The sequence below is a fragment of the Marmota monax genome, unplaced genomic scaffold (genome assembly GCF_021218885.2).
Source record: "Marmota monax isolate L192 unplaced genomic scaffold, Marmota_monax_Labrador192_F-V1.1 WCK01_AAM20220418_F8-fsc00181, whole genome shotgun sequence".
Taxonomy (NCBI): Eukaryota; Metazoa; Chordata; class Mammalia; order Rodentia; family Sciuridae; genus Marmota; species Marmota monax.
In genome coordinates, this window is record NW_026694276.1 from 2,527,757 (window position 1) to 2,549,265 (window position 21,509).

The following is a 21,509-nucleotide window of genomic DNA, read 5'->3' on the forward strand; positions in this document are numbered from 1 at the left end:
TTTGGTACCAGGCATTGAACCCAGGGGTATTTAACCACTGAGTCACATCTCCAGCCCCTGCCACATCTTTTTTTTTTTTTTTTTTTTTTTTTTTGAGACAGGGTCTTGCTAAATTGCTTAGGGCCTCACTAAATTGTTGAAGCTGGCTTTGAACTTGTAGTCCTCCTGCCTCATCCTCCCAAGTTGCTGGAAATATAGACATGTGCCACTACACCTGGCCAAAGTTTATATTTTAAAGCCAGAGTTTATTAATTCACTAGTAGTGGTGACTAATGGATTCCTCTTTTTTACCCTGAAAGGCAGCATCACACACATGCACAGCATACAAGATGACATTATCACATTTGTGGATTATTGGTAATATCCTTCAATCTAATATGTGGAAAAGAAATATAAAAAACAAAACATGTATTTGTAATTAGAAAAGTCTGTGTTAAGAGTTCCTCCTTCCCCTTTATTAACAATGTAAATTTGGGCAAATAACTTCTTTGAACCTTAGTTTTCCTGAAAATGAAGAAAATAACACCTAATTAGAGAGCTGTTATTAGATATGATATTTATAAAGTTCCTAGAACAATGCCTATCAAAGAACAAGAACTTAATAAATGACAGAATATAGACATAATAGTCCCCAAACTAATGTAAATAAAGTCAATATTCATGAATAGTGGTAGTGAGAGGAGGGTTCTTGAATATTTTAATTTATAACTTCAGATTCTTCATCATATTTGTCATAGGAATTTAAATTATTGCTGTAATTGTGAAGTAAAATTATATATGAATCACCACAGTTCTAACCCAAAAGCAGAGCTAAATAAAACGAGTCAGCAATTATGGAATTATGGCTTCTAAAATGGGAGAAGTAATAGGCTCTTTTTATACCTTCCTCACAGATACTCTGTAGATACATGGGTCGAGGATTCCTGTGGCAGCACTGGCACTCATTTTGCACATAAATGAGAACTTCTTTCTCCAGTGAACGCAGTTTGCTTGAACCACTTCCCTGAAAAAAAAAAAGGGGGGGGCAATTACTCATTATTGATAACATGTTAAAAACACACCCACACTTTCACTCAAGCCTATAATGCAAAGTGATATATTAAAAGTCATCATTTGTAAATATAAGAGCAAGAAGAAAATACGTTCCTAACAATGATCTGAAAATAACTGCAAAGTTTTAATTTATATACAAGAAACTGAAAAAAAATGAATTTCTTATCAAGTCAGTCAGTAAAAATTGAGGCTTCATTATTATTTCATTCAACACACAATGCACATTCATTTTATGTGTGTTGGTAAGAGCTGGATGTTTAAAATACAAAGATGAGAAATACAGAGTTCCTAACCTGCAGGGCTTATGTTTATGATTAGTGCAAGAGATAGGGAATATATACAAATACTACAAATATAAAAATATTTATTCTAAGATAGAGTATGACAGTACTGTTTCAGTAACAGGAGCTACCATTTACTGAGAGCTTACCACTCACTACTTGATTCTCTACAACCCTAGGAAGTAGCTGGTGTTTCCCTCACTTTGTAGACATGGAAATTGAAACTCAGCAGGGAAGTTAACTCAAGGTCATTTACACAGCAAAAGCAGAACTGGCAAACCAGGCTCATTTAACTCTACAGTCCCCTTGCCTATAAATGAAAATCTCTATTTTTTCCAATAATTCACTCTTTCAAGTTTGCTGGTTTTTATACATGTTGTTCTTTCTACTATCCTGTGCAGGTTCAGGGTGCTAAACCTCAGAAAGTAAGAATAATTGTTTTCCTAGAAGAACTCAAACTACCATTATTTGCTGATGACATGATTATATACTTAGAGGATCCAAAAAACTCCACCAGAAAACTTCTAGAATTAATAAATGAATTCAGCAAAACAGCAGGATATAAAATCAATATTCATAAATCAAATGCATTCTATACATCAGTGATGAATCTTCTGAAAGAGAAATTAGCAAAACTACCCCATTCACAACAGCCTTAAAAAAAAAAAAAAAAACCAACTTGGGAATCAACTTAACAAAAAAGGTGAAAGACCTCTACAATGAAAACTACGGAACACTAAAGAAACAAATTGAAGAAGACCTTAGAAGATGGAAAGATCTCCTATGCTCTTGGATAGGCAAAATTAATATTGTCAAAATGACCAGACTACCCAAAGCGCTATACAGATTCAATGTGATTCCAATTAAAATCCCATTGTCATTCCTTATAGATATAGAAAAAGCAATCATAAAATTCATTTGGAAAAATAAGAGATCCAGAATAGCCAAAGTAATCCTTAGCAAGAAGAGTGAAACAGGAGGCATCACAATATCAGAACTTAAACTATACTACAAAGCTATAGTAACAAAAACAGAATGGTATTGGCACCAAAGTAGACTTGTAGACCAATGGTACAGAATAGAAGACACAGAGACAAACCCACATAAATACAGTTATCTCATACTAGACAAAGGCACCAAAAACATACATTGGAGAAAAGATAGCCTCTTCAACAAATGGTTCTGGGAGAAGTGGAAATCCATATGCTGCAAAATGAAACTAAATCCCTATCTCTCACCATGCACAAAACTCAACTCAAAGTGGATCAAGGACCTAGAGATCAGACCAGAGACCCTGCACCTTTGGACCCAAATTTAAGACACAAACCACAGCAATATCTTAAAATGTTATCAAGTATTCTAAGAATTAACACTTAGATACAAAAAAGCTATTAATATTGCAAAGCCCTAAAACCTTGCTTTAAGTTCTGTCACTTTTCATTTATTTGTGAAATATCAGTAATTCCTCAACCATACTAATTACAGAAATATATTTTAGGTTTTTATCTAGTTTGAAATATCCTTAAAAGATAAGTGTATTCTAGATACTAAACAGCACATGCTATCATTTGCACAAATGCAGCTTTAAGTTGAGTAACAAAAATTTTAAAAATCAAGTGAACTGTATGTGGATATCTCTTTTTAAAAAATAAATAAGCAGGAAAGATGTATTCACAGAAATATTTATCTGGTCTAGCAAGAGAGAAGATGAAGCCAACATTAAGCCTAGTAGGCTAAGAAACAAGAGATTAAGAAACTATAGCACAGAATTAGAAATATGGGCAAATAATTGAAATTATAGTGTAGAAGAGAGATAATAAGTTTTAACAAAGAATATGACATTAAATATTAAGGGGGAAAATATACTTCCATAACCCTATGTCCAAGTGTACTTAAACACTATCTACTTATTATCACTTTCTTTGCCCCTAGGTTCAAGCTTCTTAAAGATAATACTAATGCCAGGTGTGATGGCACATGCCTGTAATCCCAGCAGTTTAGGAGGCTGAGAGAAGAGGATTGTAAGTTCAAAGCCAGCCTCAGCAAAAGCAAGGCACTAAGCAACTCAGTGAGACTTTGTCTCTTTTCAAAATAGGGCTGGGGATATGGCTCAGTGGTCAGGTGCTCCTGAGTTCAATCCCCAGTACTCAAAAATAAAATAAAATAAAATAAAATAAAGATGATACTAATGATAATGGTGACAGCATTTACTAATGAGAGCTTTTCACACACCAGATACTGCTGTGGGGATGTTACATATATTAACACATTTAATCCTCAAAACTGTCTGAAGAGGGTACTGTTGGCTCCATTTGCTAAACAAAGGAACTAAAATACAGAGAAAATAAGTGACTTGTCCAAGGTCACTTAGCTAAGAAGCATTAGAACTAGAACTTGAAGAAATGCCTACAGTGTAGACATTGTCCATCTCCTCACCTCCCAGCTACTTTTCAGTGTCCCTAATCAGGATTCTACCTCCACCTCTCCACTGAAACTGCTTACCAGTGAGGAACTAATTGCCAAATCCAATGGGCTCTTTTTAAATTATCATAATTGATCCTTTCATATATTCTTGGCGCTGGGGATTGAACCCGTGGTCTTGTGCATGAGAGGAAAGCTATATCCTCAGCCCCCATATATTCTTGAAATATTCTTCTCTCTTTCAATTTCTGTGACTATTTATTCTCAGTTTCTTGTTCCTGTCACCTTAAAATGTTGATGTCCAACAAGTTTCTATCCTTGGCTTTTACTCCTATCTTAAATATTAGTCAGATACTGAGAACTTATAAAACTAAGTTTTTTTCCCCTATGTTCTCCTGTTAATGGGAGATCCAACCTGGTACTGCTGGCCTCTAAGTAATGCTTTAGGCCCATGACATCTGTCCATCATGGCCCTTACCAGCAGACTAGTTACCAGTTTGACTATGTAGTTAAACTAGTCAATAGTTTGCCTAGCATATGGTAGACTGTTAGTTGTTTATCCACTATCCAGTCTCTCCTTTTCCTTAACAGAATCCTGATTTTATTCAGACTGGCTATGTGTCCACTTAAAAGACTACATTTGATAAGTCTCCATGCAGCTAGGGGTAGGCATGGAATTGAGTATAAATGAGAAATAAATGGAAGCAACTGGATGTGATTTCTGGAAAGGCACAATAAAAGAGGGATAGTGGAGACACATCCTTTTACCTTTTACAATTTCTTCCTTCCTCTGCCTGGAAAAGCTGCAAGATGGTGGTGCCAAGAAAGTAGGAAGGTGGGTTCCTGATAAACATATCCCTGGACTGTCTCCATCCAAACTTCATAAATCTCCTTATTTAAAATGTTTTGAGTTTTGTTACATGCAGCTGAACTGAATCCTGATATAGTCTAGATCTGTTCATTCCTGAATGAAGATTGTAAGAGTTTGCTTAGTCAGCCTTTTCACTGCTGTGACTAAAACACCTGAACGGCATAATTGTAGAGGAGGGAAAGTTTATTTGGGGGCTCACAGTTTCAGAGGTCTCAGTTCATGGATAGCAGGCTCCATTCCTCAGGGCTTCAGATGAGGCAGAATATCATGGTGGAAGAGTGTGGCAGAGGGAAGCAGCTCACATGACAATCAGAAAGCAGAGAGAGACTCCACTCTCCCATAGTGACACCCTCATTGAACCACTTCCTCCAGCCACACCCCACCTGCCTAAAGTCACCACTCAGTTAATCCCACCAGGGATTAATTCACTGATTAGGTTAAGGCTATAACCCAATCATTTCTCCTCCAAACCTTCTTGCATTGTCTCACATGTGAGCTTCTGGGGACACCTCACATCTAAACCACAGGACGGCTCAAATGTTATTCCCATTGTGGTAGGTGCCTCAGGAATCCCACAGTCCCACTGCCTTCATTTAAGGTTACGGTATGGTTGAAATGCTTTGAAATCTATTGTATATATTTTTCATGACTTGCATAGACCCACTCAAAGAAGCCACAAATCAGCCCAGGTCTACTTCCTGTGTGGGTTAATACACCCTTCAGATACATGAATACTGCCTCCAAAGTAGCAGAGTGACATACATACTAGGACTCTAGAACAGGTTCTATAGTGAAAAGAAAGTCCAGTAAGCCAAGAGATTGGGTTGGAATGAACTAGATCTGTGGAAAGAAATTACTTTACAGCATGCATAACAAAGAATTTTTATTGAAGAAGAAACCCACCAATGATCAAGGCAGAAAATAGAGGGTGTACATAATATTATAGACACAGGCTTCCAACTACAGTAAACATTCAATAAATATCTGCTGATCCAATGAACAAGTGAAGTCATTTGTGGGATATAAATTCCTGCCTATTTACCAATTCTTATCTATGCTACTTCCTAACTATTTAGAAATCAAGTCCTTTCCTGTGTCTATTGTCACTGTCCTAATTTAGATTCTATCTCTTCCATGAAATATGGCAAGAGCCCTCTTAATGGCTCCTGCTCAAATCTACCTTCCTCACTGATACCAAAGAGCTCCTTTTAAAATACAAATGCAATGATGTCATTGTTCTGTTTAAAAATCCTTCGCTGCTTCCTCATATTTTATAAGATGAAGTCCAACCTATTTAAGAGGGAATCTGTGGATAAATCCCTGGCTATCTTTAGTCTTATCTCTTGACACAGTCTATCCTCATATTGCCTGTTGTTCCTATTTACTTCGTACTGTTTCTCAGTGGTGTGCCTCTGTTCATAATGTCTTCTTTCCTTGCATGCCATCTACTCCCTCTTTCCACTTTCAGTCATTTAGTTTAGCATTACCTCTCTAGAAAATTTTCCCTAACTCAGCCCTCAGGTGAAAGCCTGGTGTTCTTTGTGACCTAGTCTTCCTTGGTTCTCTTAATTCTCCAGTGCACTCCCTTCCCCCTATCTTGGAGCAGGGTCACTGGGGGGAGGGCTGGAAGAGCTGGCTGAGTTGGCTTCCCCAACATTCCATTCAGTCCTCCTCCCCCAGACAGGGTCTCATTTCATTTTTCCCTGCCTGTTTTCTGGCAGACTCTCTTGTTATACACATTCCAAATGAACAAACATTATAAATGAATTTTAAAATGTATAAGCTTAAAAAATTACTGATGTATAAGCTTAAAATGTATAAGCTTAAAAAATTACTGGCTGAGGTTGTAGCTCAGTGGTGGAGTGCTTGCCTAGCACATGTGAGACACTGGGTTTGATCCTCAGCACCACATATAAATATATAAATAAAATGAAGGTATTGTGTCCATTTACAACTAAACAAAATATTTTGAAAAAACAAAAAAAAATTACTGATAAGTCCTTTCTTAAAAGAAATTCAAGTCAAAAAGATATGCTGGGGGGGGGGGTTAAGAATAGAAGTTCAGTAGATCAGATAAAGGGGAATGAAGAGAAGGGATGGGGGGTAGGAAATAGAAAGACAGTGGAACGAATCTGACTGAACTTTCCTATGTACATATTTAAATACGCCACAGTGGATCGCCACATCATATAGGACCACAAGACCAGAATCCTAGTTAGAATAAGATGCACTCCATGTTTGTATGAATATGTCAAAATATACTCTACTGTCATGTATAACTAAAAAGAACAAATAAAAAAGAAAACAAACAAAAGGAGGTTATTTGGTAGTGCCCTGTTCCTTGGGACCTGAGATTCCTACTTAGACTATTTGCCTTCTTCAAATATACAAATATATATACACACACACACACACACACACACATATATATATATATATATATATATATATATATATATATATCAAATAATCTTTTTAGTTTCATAACATCAAATAGCTCTGAATTATCAAACAAGATCTAGAAACAAAGATTTTGTTTATGTGCCTAAGGCAATTACTCAGAATTTTTTTATGTAACATTTAATGTGTACACACACACACACACACAGCTCTGAGAGAGCTGTGAGAGAGCTGTCCAAACTAAATAAACCAAAAAAGTGGCAAATTTAGTTTGTGAGTTTGTTATACTGGTGGGTTACCATGGAAACATACAAGACTAGTTGGCAACTGAAACAAAAGTCACATTAGCAAATGCTTTCCGTTATGTGAGTCATTAATTTCCTATGAGTTTTTTATGGTTGCTTAACCACTTTCAAGAAACAAAGCAACAGAGTATGATTAGTGTTGAGACTGTGAAAAGCCAACTCTTTCTTTTTTGTTATCTTAGAGCAGAGGAATTCAAATTTATTGGATACTGACTCATCTCCTCTTAGCCACAAAAAGACCCAAATGAAAGTCCCTATATTTTCTTGAATAACTTAAAATACATCACTATATATTTATACTTCGATAAATCTTAATCTATAAAGCACATTTCTTATCATAGTGATCAGAAAAATCTATAAACAGGTTCCCCTCTACCTCACTTCTTCACCAGCTGGCCCAGGCATTTAGTGCTACGCTTTTAAGCAAGCTCATGCAAATCCCGTCTTCCATTTTAAAATTTGATCCAAGCACCAGATATAACCCAAATGTCTGGAACAAGAAGACATTTGTATTTGCATGGATCATTTTCCATACGATAATGTCCATTATAAAAAAAGTCTTTTCTCATATTCAGTATTTTGACTTCCAGAGTTTTTATCTGAAAAGTAGAACCACAGTACTTAGGATTCTCAATCAAGGAATAAATAATTCTATTACTACAATATATTACTTCAATACATTTTTTTTAATGTGTTAGGATTGAAAATTTAAAGTGCTGCTCACTTGCCAGGGAATTTTGTCCTTAACCAAAATAAAGGCAAAATAGGGCTGGGGTTGTGGCTCAATTGGCAGAGCACTTGCCTGGCACATGTGAGGTACTGGGTTTGATCCTCAGCAGGACATTAAAACAATAAAATAAAATAAGAGGCATTATGTCCATCTACTAGGAAAAAAGATTTAAAAAAATGAAGGCAAAATAAAGACAAATTTGATCTTTTGAGTCTTTTTCCCTAAAAGCCAAGACAGAGTATTATCTTTTTTTTTGTGTTGTTGTAGATGGACACAATACCTTTATTTTATTTATTTATTTTTATATGATGTTGAGGATTGAACCCGGTGCCTCACACATGTCAGGCAAGCGCTCTACCACTGACCCACAATTCCAGCCCAAGACAGAGTATTATCTTATACTTACATTCATCATTCACCAAAAATTTGTACTTAGTATTATAATTTTTTTTTTTTTTGTAGGGTGGTGGTACTGGGAAGTAAACTCGGGCACTTGACCACTGAACCACATCCCCAGCTCTATTTTGTATTTTATTTAGAGACAGGGTCTCACTGAGTTGCTTAGTGCCTCGCTTTTGCTGAGGCTGGCTTTGAACTTGTGATCCTCCTGCCTTAGCCTCCCTAGCCGCTGGGAGTACATACAAATGTGTACCACGATGCCCGGCTTAGAATTATAATTTCTACTTCCATACTTTTACAACTTTTACTGTTTAGACTATTTTTAAATGATATATGGGGAAACTTTCATTTTCATTAATAAGATGCCCCCAAATAAGATCGAGTGAGTGGCTTTTTTGAGTTTTCCTGTAGGAGGATGGACTGCACTTAGATAAACTGATATATCTCAATGCTTAGATCAAAGTATGCATATATCTTCTCCAATCTAGATGTCCTATTCATTTTTTTTAAAAAAATCATCATTACTTCTTATCTGAGATATTTTTTCCTCCAGTGAGAGCAGAATCTTTATTTCAGGGGGAAAAGAAAAAAAGATCACTTCAGGAATCTGTATGTTGTTCTTACACAGGGGCTGTGCTCATCTTCTCTGCATTGCTCTAATTTTAGTATATGTGCTGCAAAGCAGGCGCCTTACCTGAGATCTTAAGGCTCATTCTACTCTGAAGCTCTTACTTATCCTTTTTTTTTCTATTTCCTCAAATGTATATTCAAATTAGGGAAAAGGAATCAGATAATTTTTAAAAGATAGTTTTCAAAATCACTTAAGATGGTTTTCAGACTAGATTCCAGTGTTGCCTTTTAAAGAAGGGAATGTATCTTTACAAAGAACATTTCAATGATCAACACAGAAATAAGGTAATTTTCTAAAAAAGGACACTTTTAAGAAAGGGACAAAGAAGCAGGTAGTTCATTATTTGGAAAAAATATAGAATATAAATATTATGTAGAAAATGTAGGCATTAATACCTGAACTAAGTTTAAAATTTCAGTTTTTTAGGCACTTCTTTGAAAATAAAATTATAATGGTTATTAAATTATAATGAAAATAAAATTATAATTTTCCAGTGGATCTTTTGATAGTATATAGGGAAAAGGTATTCTATATCACTTTTGTCTTCATTTCTGAAAAAAAAATACCTCTTCTTTTGGCAATGTCTTCTGCATTGTGTCCTCTGATGCCTAAAAAAGTTTGAGCATTGACTGACTATAGGATTTCCCAATTGAACACATTTATAAGATTTCTCCCCAGTATGGATTCTCTGATGATTAATAAGCCCAGAATTCTGGAGAAAGGCTTTCCCACATTCAAGATGTTTATAATGTTCTTCTCTGGTGTTGCGCAAGAGTGGAACTTCTGCTGAATGCCTTCCCACAATCAGCACATCCAGAAGGTTTCTCTCCACTGTGGGTTCTTTGGTGAAGAACAAAAGCTGAGCCCTGCTGAAGGTTTTCCACATTCATCACATATATCCTGTTTCTTTCTAGAGGGATCTCTCTCTTTTTCAAACCTGCCATTTGGGAAACAGTTTTCTTCATATTTGAAAATTGGAGAAACACCTGTATCGAGAGTGCCAGGAACTTTATGAGATTATGTTGCCAAAAGAGTTTCCTGCTTTGTAGCCAGTGCTCCCTTTTCAGGCCTAGTGTCATTATCACAGTGCCCCAGGGAACAGAGTGTCCAGGATGCCTATATGAGCTGGTTCTCCACAGCATCAAGCTCAGAACTCAATATTCCTTGAGCTTCTCTTTGAGATACTACCTCCTACTAGCACTTCCTATCAATGGATAGAATCAGTTCTCTAGGGTCAACCAGTTCACTCTCAAATCCCTCAGTACAGTCCTTGCCTCCTCTGTACTCTGGATGATGCTCTTGAACCCAATTCTGTGCTTCCTTGGGTAGTATTGCAAAAACTGCTCCAGCATTACCAGCCTCAGGATTTTTCCCTTTGTGTGCATCTCTGGCCTGAGCCACACATAGCAAAGTTCTCAGAGCTGGGTCACTGTCTCATGGGGCCCAGGTGAATTCTGATATCCACACTGCTCAAATTGCTATCAAAAACCTTTGGGTCAGGGAGACAGGTAATACTTGATCTCTTCCAGGTAATACTTGATCTCTCTTCACTATCAGGATTCTACTCAAACTTCACTATCAGAATTTCCCCCTCTTCATCTAGAGTTGGGATAAGTGCTGAATCTTCTTCCACTAACTACACAGACACCTTGACTTACAGTACTTCAAGAAAATACAGTCAAGGCAGGATGAAAACCTGAGGGAAATGCCCCTCTTTCTTCATAGGTACTCCCCTGGCTCAGGAACCACAACATCTTTGCTGTCCATGGCAGATGCAGAAACACTGCTTCAAATGATTTCCCAGAAACTTCTGGTGTAGGCAGCTCAGAAAGCCAGTTACTTCTAAGATAAAATGATAGAGCTGCTGTATGTGATGTAAAATAAGCAAAGAATTCAGAAGATAAAGTTGCTATGGCCATTGTTTATGCTTCAAAACAGTCAAAAGAAAATCTAGAAAGTTGTTAAAAATAAAAGTAATTTAAAATAGAATAAAAATTATGAACCCAACTTTTGTGACTACTTATTCTACCAGCAAACTACATTATTATTCTCAGAACAATATGCAAAAGTATACTCTTGGCACACATTTAAAATTATATCATGTCTTAGTAATTCAAAGTACTCTGAACTTTTTAAAAGAGTGATTAAAAAAAAAAAAGACCACTGGGGGCTGGGGTTGTGGCTTAGCAGTAGAGTTCTCTCTTAGCACGTGCAAGGCCCTGGGTTCGATCCTCAGCACCACATAAAAATAAATAAAATAAAGGTATTATGTCCAACTACAACTAAATAATAATAATAATAAAAAAACTGCTATGAGGAATGCAGATGTTTGCCAGGTAGCATTGTGACAAGGTTAAGAGGTCATACCCAGAGCCAGGTTCAGATGCTGCCTCTGCTATCTGCCCCTTGTCACTCACACTGGACACATTCTCTAACCTCCCCATATTTCAATTTTTCTCTTCTAAGAAACAGAGAAGGTATCTGGAGAAATGAAATGAAATTACACAGTATTCATAACAGTGTCTGGCTTATAGTGTATCTCAAAAATAAATGCTTAGAAGCTGCTATTATCAAGAATATGTGTAGTAGTTCTAAGTCCATTTAAATTTGTCCACCAAAGTCAAACAATGGACAAATTTGTAAGAAGAGAATTTTCTTCCTCAACATTAATGAAGATTTCTGTGTTAAAAGAGATGTAGCTGAGAGAGAGAGAGAGAGAGAGAGAGAGAGAGAGAGAGAGAGAGAGAAGAACCTTTGGGGAGGCAAAAACAAGTAAAATTGTGGCTTTTAACTGCAACATTAAGGTTAAATTAATCTGACATCCCCAGAGATGTCTTTATTTGGCTTAAGTGGGTAGAAGGTAGTATCATTCATTTGGAAAAACTGAACACAAGAATATTTTGTTTTACTTATTTATTCACTGATGCATTTTGCTAGTGGGATTAGGGAGAGGAAAAAAATCTGATTTTGGAGTGGCTCATTTGGAAATGTTTAGTAGGCAGAGAGACATATAGTGCTAGAACTCAAAGGAGAGGTCAGGACTGAAAATACAAATGTGAAGGCCCTAATCATGTAAATGGTCACTGAAGAATGGGAATGGACGAGGCCATTTGGGAACAGTGGGCACAGAAGGAATGGAAGAGAAAGCCTAGAACTCCAAGGAACACCAATACTTTGGGTATTGGAGAAGGTGGGCTGCTGGGAGCCATTAGCCAAGTAAGTATGACAATTTCCTTGCCAGCGTACCCCATGTTGCAGTGACATTGAATGTACTTAACCTGGCTCAAGGACCAAGGCAGATTAGGGTGTTCCCGGTTTTAAGATAATCTTGTTTAGGGCGTTCCCAGTTTAGGTTCCAGGTTTAAGGTTTAAGATTATTCCTGCTGGGAATAGGGCGTATCCTGCTGCCTGAGTTCCCCTTGAGTTCTCACGGGATTCAGACAGTATATTTTGGGAGAAGAAGCCCAGTGGAGGTGGACTTGGGCAGAGAACGTGGATTTGGGAAGAGAACGTGGATTTCCCCAGAACGTGATTGTAGACGGCTGGTGTGAGTTCGGGAATAAAGAGTTGCTGTTTGAATCTACAAGCTGTGTGGTGGCTCATGATTGTGTGCCCAGCCAGACTGCGGCATTTGGTGGCCCGTACGGGGAGCTTCTGAAGCTTAAAGGTAAGTGAAATTTCTCACCCCTGAAGAAGAGCGAAAGAATGGGTGACCAATTCAAAAAACAATGTGTTCTTGTTTTGACTTATTTTGTTTTTATTTCAAGTTGCCTGTTCCTAGAACTTTCTCAGGCAAACTGGGGAAAATGGTTGACTCAAGGTTTGAAGTTGTTCGCCTCCGAGCAAGAGAAATGGTTAGAGGAAGGAGGCACCCCAGTGAGACCAAGAACAATTAGGGCATATGTTGATACAATACAAAAATGTAGCCCATGGCTTTTTAAAGACAAATTATTAAGTATATCAATGGGACCATCATGGAATCCTGTAGAAGGATTTTTCTTCAAGAAAGAGATGGCTAGTTCTGTTTACTACACTTGTCTAAGATCTTGGTTTTTACAGACATCTGATTAATTTACAAAGCTGAAGTGTTAAAATATCAACCACTAAATATAAAATCAAGTACTCTTTACTTATTAAGTTCCATAAGGTAATATATTTAAACATTATGTGTGTTTTCATAAATTGGTGAATGGAAAAAGTTTAATATTGCTTTGTGTCTGTGTCTTTGCTAAAACAAGGTTACTAAGAGTTAAGATTCTATCGTGTGTAATTTATATACAAAGTAGAAAAATTTTCAGTTGGGTTTCAATTATAGTATTATAGTATCATAAAAAACATGAAAGTCTTTCATCTTATTAAAGTGGAGTAATTTGTCTAAATCAGAAATTTTATAAGAGTTGTTTCAAAATGTGAATTTATAAAAAGGGTTAACGGTTAAAAAAGAGAGAAAAAGATTCAAGATGTGGAAATATATTTTAATATAAAAGGTTAAAGGAAAAAGAAATGTTATCTAGATGAGATAATCTCTGTGTGGTAAAGTAAAAAAGTTGTAAAATGCCGTTTAAAAAGATTTTGAGGAAACTAGACTTAATTTAAAAGCTTGAGAAAGGAAGAAAGAAGAAAAAGGTATTTGTACATGGCAGATTGAGACAAAGCTTCTCAATGGAGTTAAAAAAAAAAGCCTTTGGTTGAAGGGCAGCCATGTAAACTAACATTAAAGCGATTTAAACAGAATCTAAGTCTCGTTTAAAAGAGTGAAGTTGTAGGTGGTGAAAAAGTACATTTAAAAGTACAGTATAGATGATAATTAAAAGGTTAAATTGAAGGTGGTCGAGATACCTTCATGGCGGAAAAAAGATTGCTTTATTGCATCATTCGAAGCCTAGTTAATCTTAAAGGCATTACTTAAAAAAAAATGGGAAGATAATAGGATAAAAGATACTTAGATAAAGAAGATCAAAAAGTGAAAAACTTTAAAGACAGAAGTATAGAAAGTTAAAAAGAAAAAAGAAAAAAAGATAGGAAGATTAAAAAGATGTAGAAAGACAAGAATTTTATACCCACAAAATAGGAAAAAAAAAAACTAGGAGGAAAATAAGCAACTAAGGGTAAAAATACAAACCTTAGGGAAAAAAACTAGAAGATAGAAATAAGATAGAAAATGGTTGAAAATGTCAAGTAAGGTATTACACAGATAGAAAATGCAAAAAGCTAAGACAACTATTAGATACAGACATATACTTATTAAAGCAAAAAGAGGGAATTGGAAAGGGGTATATATCCCCCAAAGTTAATCTTAAAATAACCCTTTTTACTCTAAACTTTTTAAATTTGGATTCATCAGGACTTAGTGCTGCGGAAAGGCATATGTATCCAAAAAATGTACATAAGCCTAAGGTACTTTGGAAAGATATTCTAACAGGACAATGGAAAAGTCCTGACCCAGTGATTGTCTGGAGTTGGGGTTTTGTTTGTGTTTTTTCACAGGGAGAACAGCAGCCCATTTGGATTCCAGAGAGATTAACTAAAACAATTTCTACAGATTGAAAAGAAGATGATTTGACTCAAATCCATAACAGCTGATATCCAGAGCTCCAGCTTGGCCATTCTTACATCTGCGATAGTGATTAACCAGTGATGCAATTTTTATTTCCTTGCCAGCGCACCCCATGTTAGTTGTGGTAGTGCTGGCATATCTTTGCTGATGGTGTCACCAGTGATGCAATTTTTCCCAAGGAGCCGTCAATTGGCTTGGTGTCGTGGCATTTCTGTATCCTCCTCCCTTCTGCTAGTGATGGTCTAAAATTTGGGGGCCAATGGCTTATGCTGGACCGGTAGTCAGTGACGGGTATGATCCAATTGCAGTGGTATCAACCTAAGACAGGAGGCTGACGCCTAAAGGTCAGTTTTCCGATGACGGGTAAGAACCATATGTTGAATTGGACAACCTACCAGGCACGGTCCATAAGCCACATTAACCTCACTCCCCCACTGGCACCAAGGCCAAATTTGGGGGCCAACAGAGGTGAGGCAAAGAACCTCACCCCCCCACTGGTGCATAGACCTATCCACAAGTATGGCTGTATGCTGGACCGGTAGTCAGTGACGGGTATGATTCAATTGCAGTGGTATCAACCTAAGACAGGAGGCTGACGCCTAAAGGTCAGTTTTCCGATGACGGGTAAGAACCATATGTTGAATTGGACAACCTACCAGGCACGGTCCTTAAGCCACATTGCTTGTTGTTTAATTAATCAGAAGGGGGGAGATGCTGGGAGCCATTAGCCAAGTAAGTATGACAATTTCCTTGCCAGCGTACCCCATGTTGCAGTGACATTGAATGTACTTAACCTGGCTCAAGGACCAAGGCAGATTAGGGTGTTCCCGGTTTTAAGATAATCTTGTTTAGGGCGTTCCCAGTTTAGGTTCCAGGTTTAAGGTTTAAGATTATTCCTGCTGGGAATAGGGCGTATCCTGCTGCCTGAGTTCCCCTTGAGTTCTCACGGGATTCAGACAGTATATTTTGGGAGAAGAAGCCCAGTGGAGGTGGACTTGGGCAGAGAACGTGGATTTGGGAAGAGAACGTGGATTTCCCCAGAACGTGATTGTAGACGGCTGGTGTGAGTTCGGGAATAAAGAGTTGCTGTTTGAATCTACAAGCTGTGTGGTGGCTCATGATTGTGTGCCCAGCCAGACTGCGGCAGTGGGCAGTCAGAGGTGACTAAAATGTCAACAGAGGAAGAAGCAAAGATTAGGTTATCACCAAAACCAAGGGAAAATCTATTTAAGAAAGAATTGCTCAACATTATCAAGTGTGGCAGAGAGGTCAGGTAAGGTAGAACTAAAGAGGGCACACTGGATTTAGCAACAAGGAAGTCACTGATAACACTGGTGAGTGCGGTTTCAGTGAAAAGGTGGAAGCCAGATGACCTTGGGAAATGGAGACAGGGAACACAGACAACTCATCTGAAGTCTTTTAGTAAAAAAGAGAGAATTCAGGGTGTCAGCCAGATGGGATATGACATAAAGGAAGGAATTCATTTTAACATCCAAGAGACTTAAGTGTGCTGTAGTAGGAATAGGAAAGAGCCAGCATGGAAAAAAGCTGAAGATGAATAATGGAGGAGATCCAGTCCTGAGAAAGTCAGAGGGAAGGGATTCAGAGGACAGTTAGGAGAATGGGTGCTGGACAGGAGACGGTATCCTCTTTCATTATGAGGAATAAAAAGAAAAGAAAGAGATCTGATATAGACAAATTTATCATTGAATTTTCATTGCCCAGAATTGCTCTAATGAGAACTTTTATAGAAACAGCATAGCACTACTTGGCATGTAGCAGGTCCTCAAATGTTTGTATGATACTTACTTTCCTAAAATGTTACAAAAATCTTTGTAGCTTCATATAAGAAAATACTTCTATTGGATCACACAAATCCTAATGAGAAATATAAATTTTTAAAATAGCATGCATTTTATGGAGTGGGAGAAGGCATTACTGTCTAATAGGGATTAATATTCAAAACATATAAGGAATTTACACAACTCAATAGCAGAAAAACAACAACAACAACAAACAACCAAAACAAGCAAAAACTCAAAAAAATGGGCTAAAAATATGAATAAACATTTTTCAAAAGAAGACACACAGATGACCAACTGGAATATGAAAGATACTTAACAGTATTCATCAGTGAAATGTAAATAAAAACTACAATGAGATAATACTCCACAACAATTAAAGCAATAGATAAAAGAGAATAAGTTTTAATAGATAAAAGAGAATAAGTTCTGGCCAGGATGTGGAGAAAAGACAACACTTATACAGTATTGGTGGGGATGTAAACTGGTATGGCCAATAAACAAAACAGTATGGAGGCTCCTCAAAAAAAAAAAATGAAAAAAAAGAGCTGGGCACAGTGGTAAACAATTATAATTCTAACTAGTTGGGAGGCTCAGGCAGGAAGATCACAGGTGCGTTAACTTGAGCAATTTAGTGAAACCTGTCTCAAAAGGGCTGGGAGCTGGGTTTGGTGGTTCACACCTATAACCCCAGCCTTGAGGCTTTGAGGCATGATAATTACAAGTCTGAGGCCAACCTCAGCAACTTAATGAGACCCTGTCTCAAAATAAAAAATAAAAAGGGTTGGGCCAGGTGCAGTGGCACATGCCTGTAATCCCAGTGGCTTGAGAGGCTAAGGCAGGAGGATCACAAGTTCAATGCTAACCTCAGCAACAGAGAGGCACTAAGCAACTCAGTGAGACCCTGTCTCTAAATAAAATACAAAATAGGGCTGGGGATGTGGCTCAGTGGTCAAATACCCCTGAGTTCAATCCTGGTATGTGGGGTGGGGTGGGATTAAGCTCAGTGGTAAAGTACCCCTGGGTTCAATTTCCATTACCATTAGACAAATTAAAAATAGAACCATAATATTATCCAGCAATCCCATCCCTGGGTATTCATCCAAAGGAAATAAGCATTATTTGCAATAGCTCAAATAGGGAAACTGCCTTAAGGGATAAATGAAGAAAGAAAATATGAGGTGAAATTATACACACACACACACACACATACATATACATGCATTCACACACACACACACACACAATGGGTACTATTCAGCCTTAAAAAAAAAAAAAAAGGTTGAGGAGGAGAAATTTTGCCATTTGCAACAATGTAGATAAACCTGGAGGATATTGTGCCAAGTGAAATAACCCAGACACAGACAAATACTGCTTGACCTCACTTGTAGTACAGAGTCTAAAAGTCAAGCTCATTGAAGGAAATAAATTTATTTGGCTACAGCTATACAAATTCATCAATTCCACACTTTCTAGAAAGAACAATACAGATGCAGAAGACACAATAAAAAATGAAACAAAAAATTCCTAGATTAATTCAAAGAAAGACCTCATAATGAAATTTTGAGAACACACACCAGTCTAGAAAACCAAACACCCCAATTTCAATAAGATTAAAAATCCTGCGAGGACATAGGAAATTAAAATAAGTTTACCTTCTGAAAAAGGTAAAACTAAAAAGAAAGTGAAAGGATCTGGGGTTGGAGTAGAGGAAGGAAGACGAGATGGTACACAGTGGATTTTTAGGGCAATGGAACTATTCTACCTGGCACTACATAGTAGTACTGGATGATGGATACATTCTGCATGGTACTGTATGACGGGTACATCTCATCACACTTATTAAAAGGGTTGGGAATGTAGCTTTGTGAATGAAGTGCAATGAAATGTGAGGTTCAATCCCAGTCCTGCAATTATAAAAAAATGGAGAAAGCAACAAGGGAATATAGAACTCAGAAGTGGATGTAAACTATGGAGTCTATACCTAGTCCAAACTATGCCTTTCAGAAGAAGGTAAAAAATGTTTCTCAGAGATGCATAAAACTATCACCTTTCTGAATAAGACAAAGAAATGTACAATAACATGAAAAAATTTAAAAAAGCTACATCTTAAAAATTAAGAAAAACTGAGGTTACCTGTTATTTAAAAAGTACTGTATATTTGAACAAAAAGACTTTTTGCCCTTTGTTATTTTAAAAACACAGGTGAAAATAATAGCTGTGAACAGTTTCTATGATCACATATTTTATGATTTTATGGTCAGTTTCCTCAAGAAACTTGTGGCTCTTAGTGTATATACCACTGTGTTCACTGAAGCATTACTTGCAATAGCCAAGATACAGAAATAACCTAAGTGTCCCTCAACACATGAAGGGATTCTTTAAAAGGTGATATGGTGGTATATATCCACAATGAAATACTATTCACCCTAGGGAAACAGGAAATTCTGTCATTTATAACAACATAGATGACAGTAGATTAAGTGAGGAGATTATGTTAAGTGAAATAAGCCAAGTAGTGGGAGAAAAAAAACCTATGCTCTCACATGTGGAATCTAAGAGTCAAACTCATAGAAGTAGAAAGTATAATGGTGTTTACCAAGTCTCATGTGTGTGGCAGGGAGGCAGGAGGCAGCCGGGAGGGTAGATGGGGAAAAGGGGAGACTTTGGTAAACAGGCACGAGGTTAAGTTAAATAGGAGGAGGGCTATAATTAACAATATGTGTATTTCAAAATAGCTAAGGCAGAATTTTAAAGCTCTCATCACAAAGAAATGACAAATACTGAGGTGATGCATATGCTAATTTATCTGAAATATCACATGGTACCCCATAAACATATGTGATTAGTTTATTAATTAAAAATAAAACTTTAAGAAGGAATATTTACGAGTTTTTATAGGTACACATAAAGCTTTACATAAACCACAAAATGTTATGATTTAAGACTTCACTCCAAAGCTTTTCTTATGTCCCTGCTTAGCATATTTCTCTTGTTCTGGTAAACTCCTGAAGTCTTCTACATGTAGGTCTGTAATAGTTGCATTGTAAAGAAAAGATACAAGAGCAAAGGATAAGAATTTAATGAAATTTTGATATGTATTACAAAAGTATTCTGCTGGTATTACAACAAAAGTTCTTATCGAAAGAGAAATACATAATTCTAGAGGAGTAAAATGTATGGGGGCTTTCTGTAACAGGAATATTAAATAGTGAAGTCAGAAAAGCCTGTATAGGCCACCAAGACATTCTTGGAGAGACAGATAAGGAGAAGAATGCAAAATGTTTACATTATTGAGATTAAGAGTGAAAGAGCTAATGACACAGTTGGGGTGTGACAAAACAGCACAAAGAGTGCTGCAAAACTTTAATGTGAAGGTCCATTCTGGCTGTTTGGGTTATCCTTATGATAATGATATCACAAGGATACAAACTCCTGCAGCTGAAGTAAATTACCATCAAAGAAACAGCAACACTACTAGCTAGCTCTACTTTGAAGGAAGGTCTGGGGAGGAGCCTGGAAGGGCTCTATCTACACATCTGTGAAAGGATGAGATTCCAGGGAGGCTATATATAAAAGGCCTGTACTGAGCATTCATGCTGGGGTATTTCTTTAGTGGCACAGTTTTTTTTTTTTTCTTTTTTGTGTCTTGAATTTTATTTTCAATATTTTTATTGGTGTATCATAGTTATACAAATTGATGGGATTTTTTGTTACATGTTCATACATGCACACATTATAAGAATATAATTTGGCCAATATCACTCCTTAGCACTTTTCCCTCACTCCCCTTCTCCCACTCCCTGGTCCCTTTCTTCTTTTCATCTCCTACTGATTTTTAGGATATCCACCCCAACTTTTGTTTTTCTTTTTCTCTCTAGCCTCTACATATCAGAGAAAAACATAACAACCCTTGATCTTCTGAGTTTGGCTTATTTTGCTTAACATAATAGTCTCTAGTTCCATCCATTTTCTTGCAAATGACATAATTTTATTTTTATTTATGGCTCAATAATCTTTCATCGTGTATGTACACCACATTTTTTTAATCCATTCATCTGTCGAAGGACACTAAGGCTAGTTCCATAGATTGGTTATTGTGAATTGTGTTGCTATAAACATGGATATACATGTGTCCTTATAGTATGATGACTTTAATTCTTTAGGATAAATACCGAGGAGTGGTATAGCTGGGTCATACGGTGGTTCCATTTAAGGAACCTCCATACTGATTTCCATAGTGATTTTACTAATGTACAATCCCACCAACAGTGTAAAAGTGTCCCTTTCTCTCCACATCCTCTCCAGCATTTATTATTATTTGTATTCTTGATGACTGCTATTCTGACTGTTGTGAGATTTGCATTTCCCTAATTGCTAATAATGTTGAACATTTTTTTCATATATCTGTTGGCCATTTGTATTCTTCTTTTAAGATGTGTCTGTTTAACACATTAGTATGTTTATATTTATTAATTAGGTTATTTGATTTTTTTAGTTCTTTATATATTCTAGATATTAATCCTCTCTCAAAACAGTAGCTAGCAAAGATTTTCTCCCATTCTCTAGGTTCTCTCTTTCCATTCCTAATTGTTGCCTTTGCTCTGCAGAAGCCTTTTAATTTGGTGCCATCCCATTTATTAACTCTTAGCATTATTTCCTGAGCTTTAGGGGTCCTATTGAGAAAGAGATTGTCTATACCTGTATGCTGGAGTGTTGACCCTACATTTTCTTCTAGGATTGCATTGTTTCTGGTGTAATAGTGGCACAGTTTTACTGTGGAATCTCCTGCTGATAATGATCACAATTAGTACAAATAAGCTTCATATTATTGCATCACTTGACCTGTCTGACATCACTTTTCATATCTAGGAAACCTCAGAGCAAACAATGTAGGTGAGTTAGAGAAACTGCAAAAAAATATTTAAAACAAAAAAATATTCTTCTTAATTATTTTGAATGCTAAACAGATGTTTCTTTGAAGGCAATATAATAAAGCAGAGAGTTATATGGCAGCTAGATTTTACATAAGTTAGACTAGCAAAAACAGTTTTCAAAT

General features: G+C 36.7%; 1 protein-coding gene, 1 non-coding gene and 1 pseudogene across 2 annotated transcripts in view; all 3 read right to left on the reverse strand.

The window, feature by feature from the left end:
* Eeig2 (EEIG family member 2) overlaps positions 1-21,509 on the reverse strand; it is a 90,161-nt gene that overhangs the window by 46,167 nt on the left and 22,485 nt on the right. The window contains exon 2 of the mRNA XM_046467285.2: positions 883-1,003. Within this exon, the coding sequence (XP_046323241.1) occupies positions 883-1,003 (121 nt within the window). The remainder of the gene's footprint in view (positions 1-882; positions 1,004-21,509) is intronic.
* Positions 7,078-18,279, reverse strand: LOC124108657 (zinc finger protein 24-like; annotated as a pseudogene).
* LOC124108749 (U6 spliceosomal RNA) lies at positions 9,044-9,149 on the reverse strand. Its single transcript, XR_006856759.1, has one exon. It is a non-coding gene; the product is annotated as a U6 spliceosomal RNA (small nuclear RNA).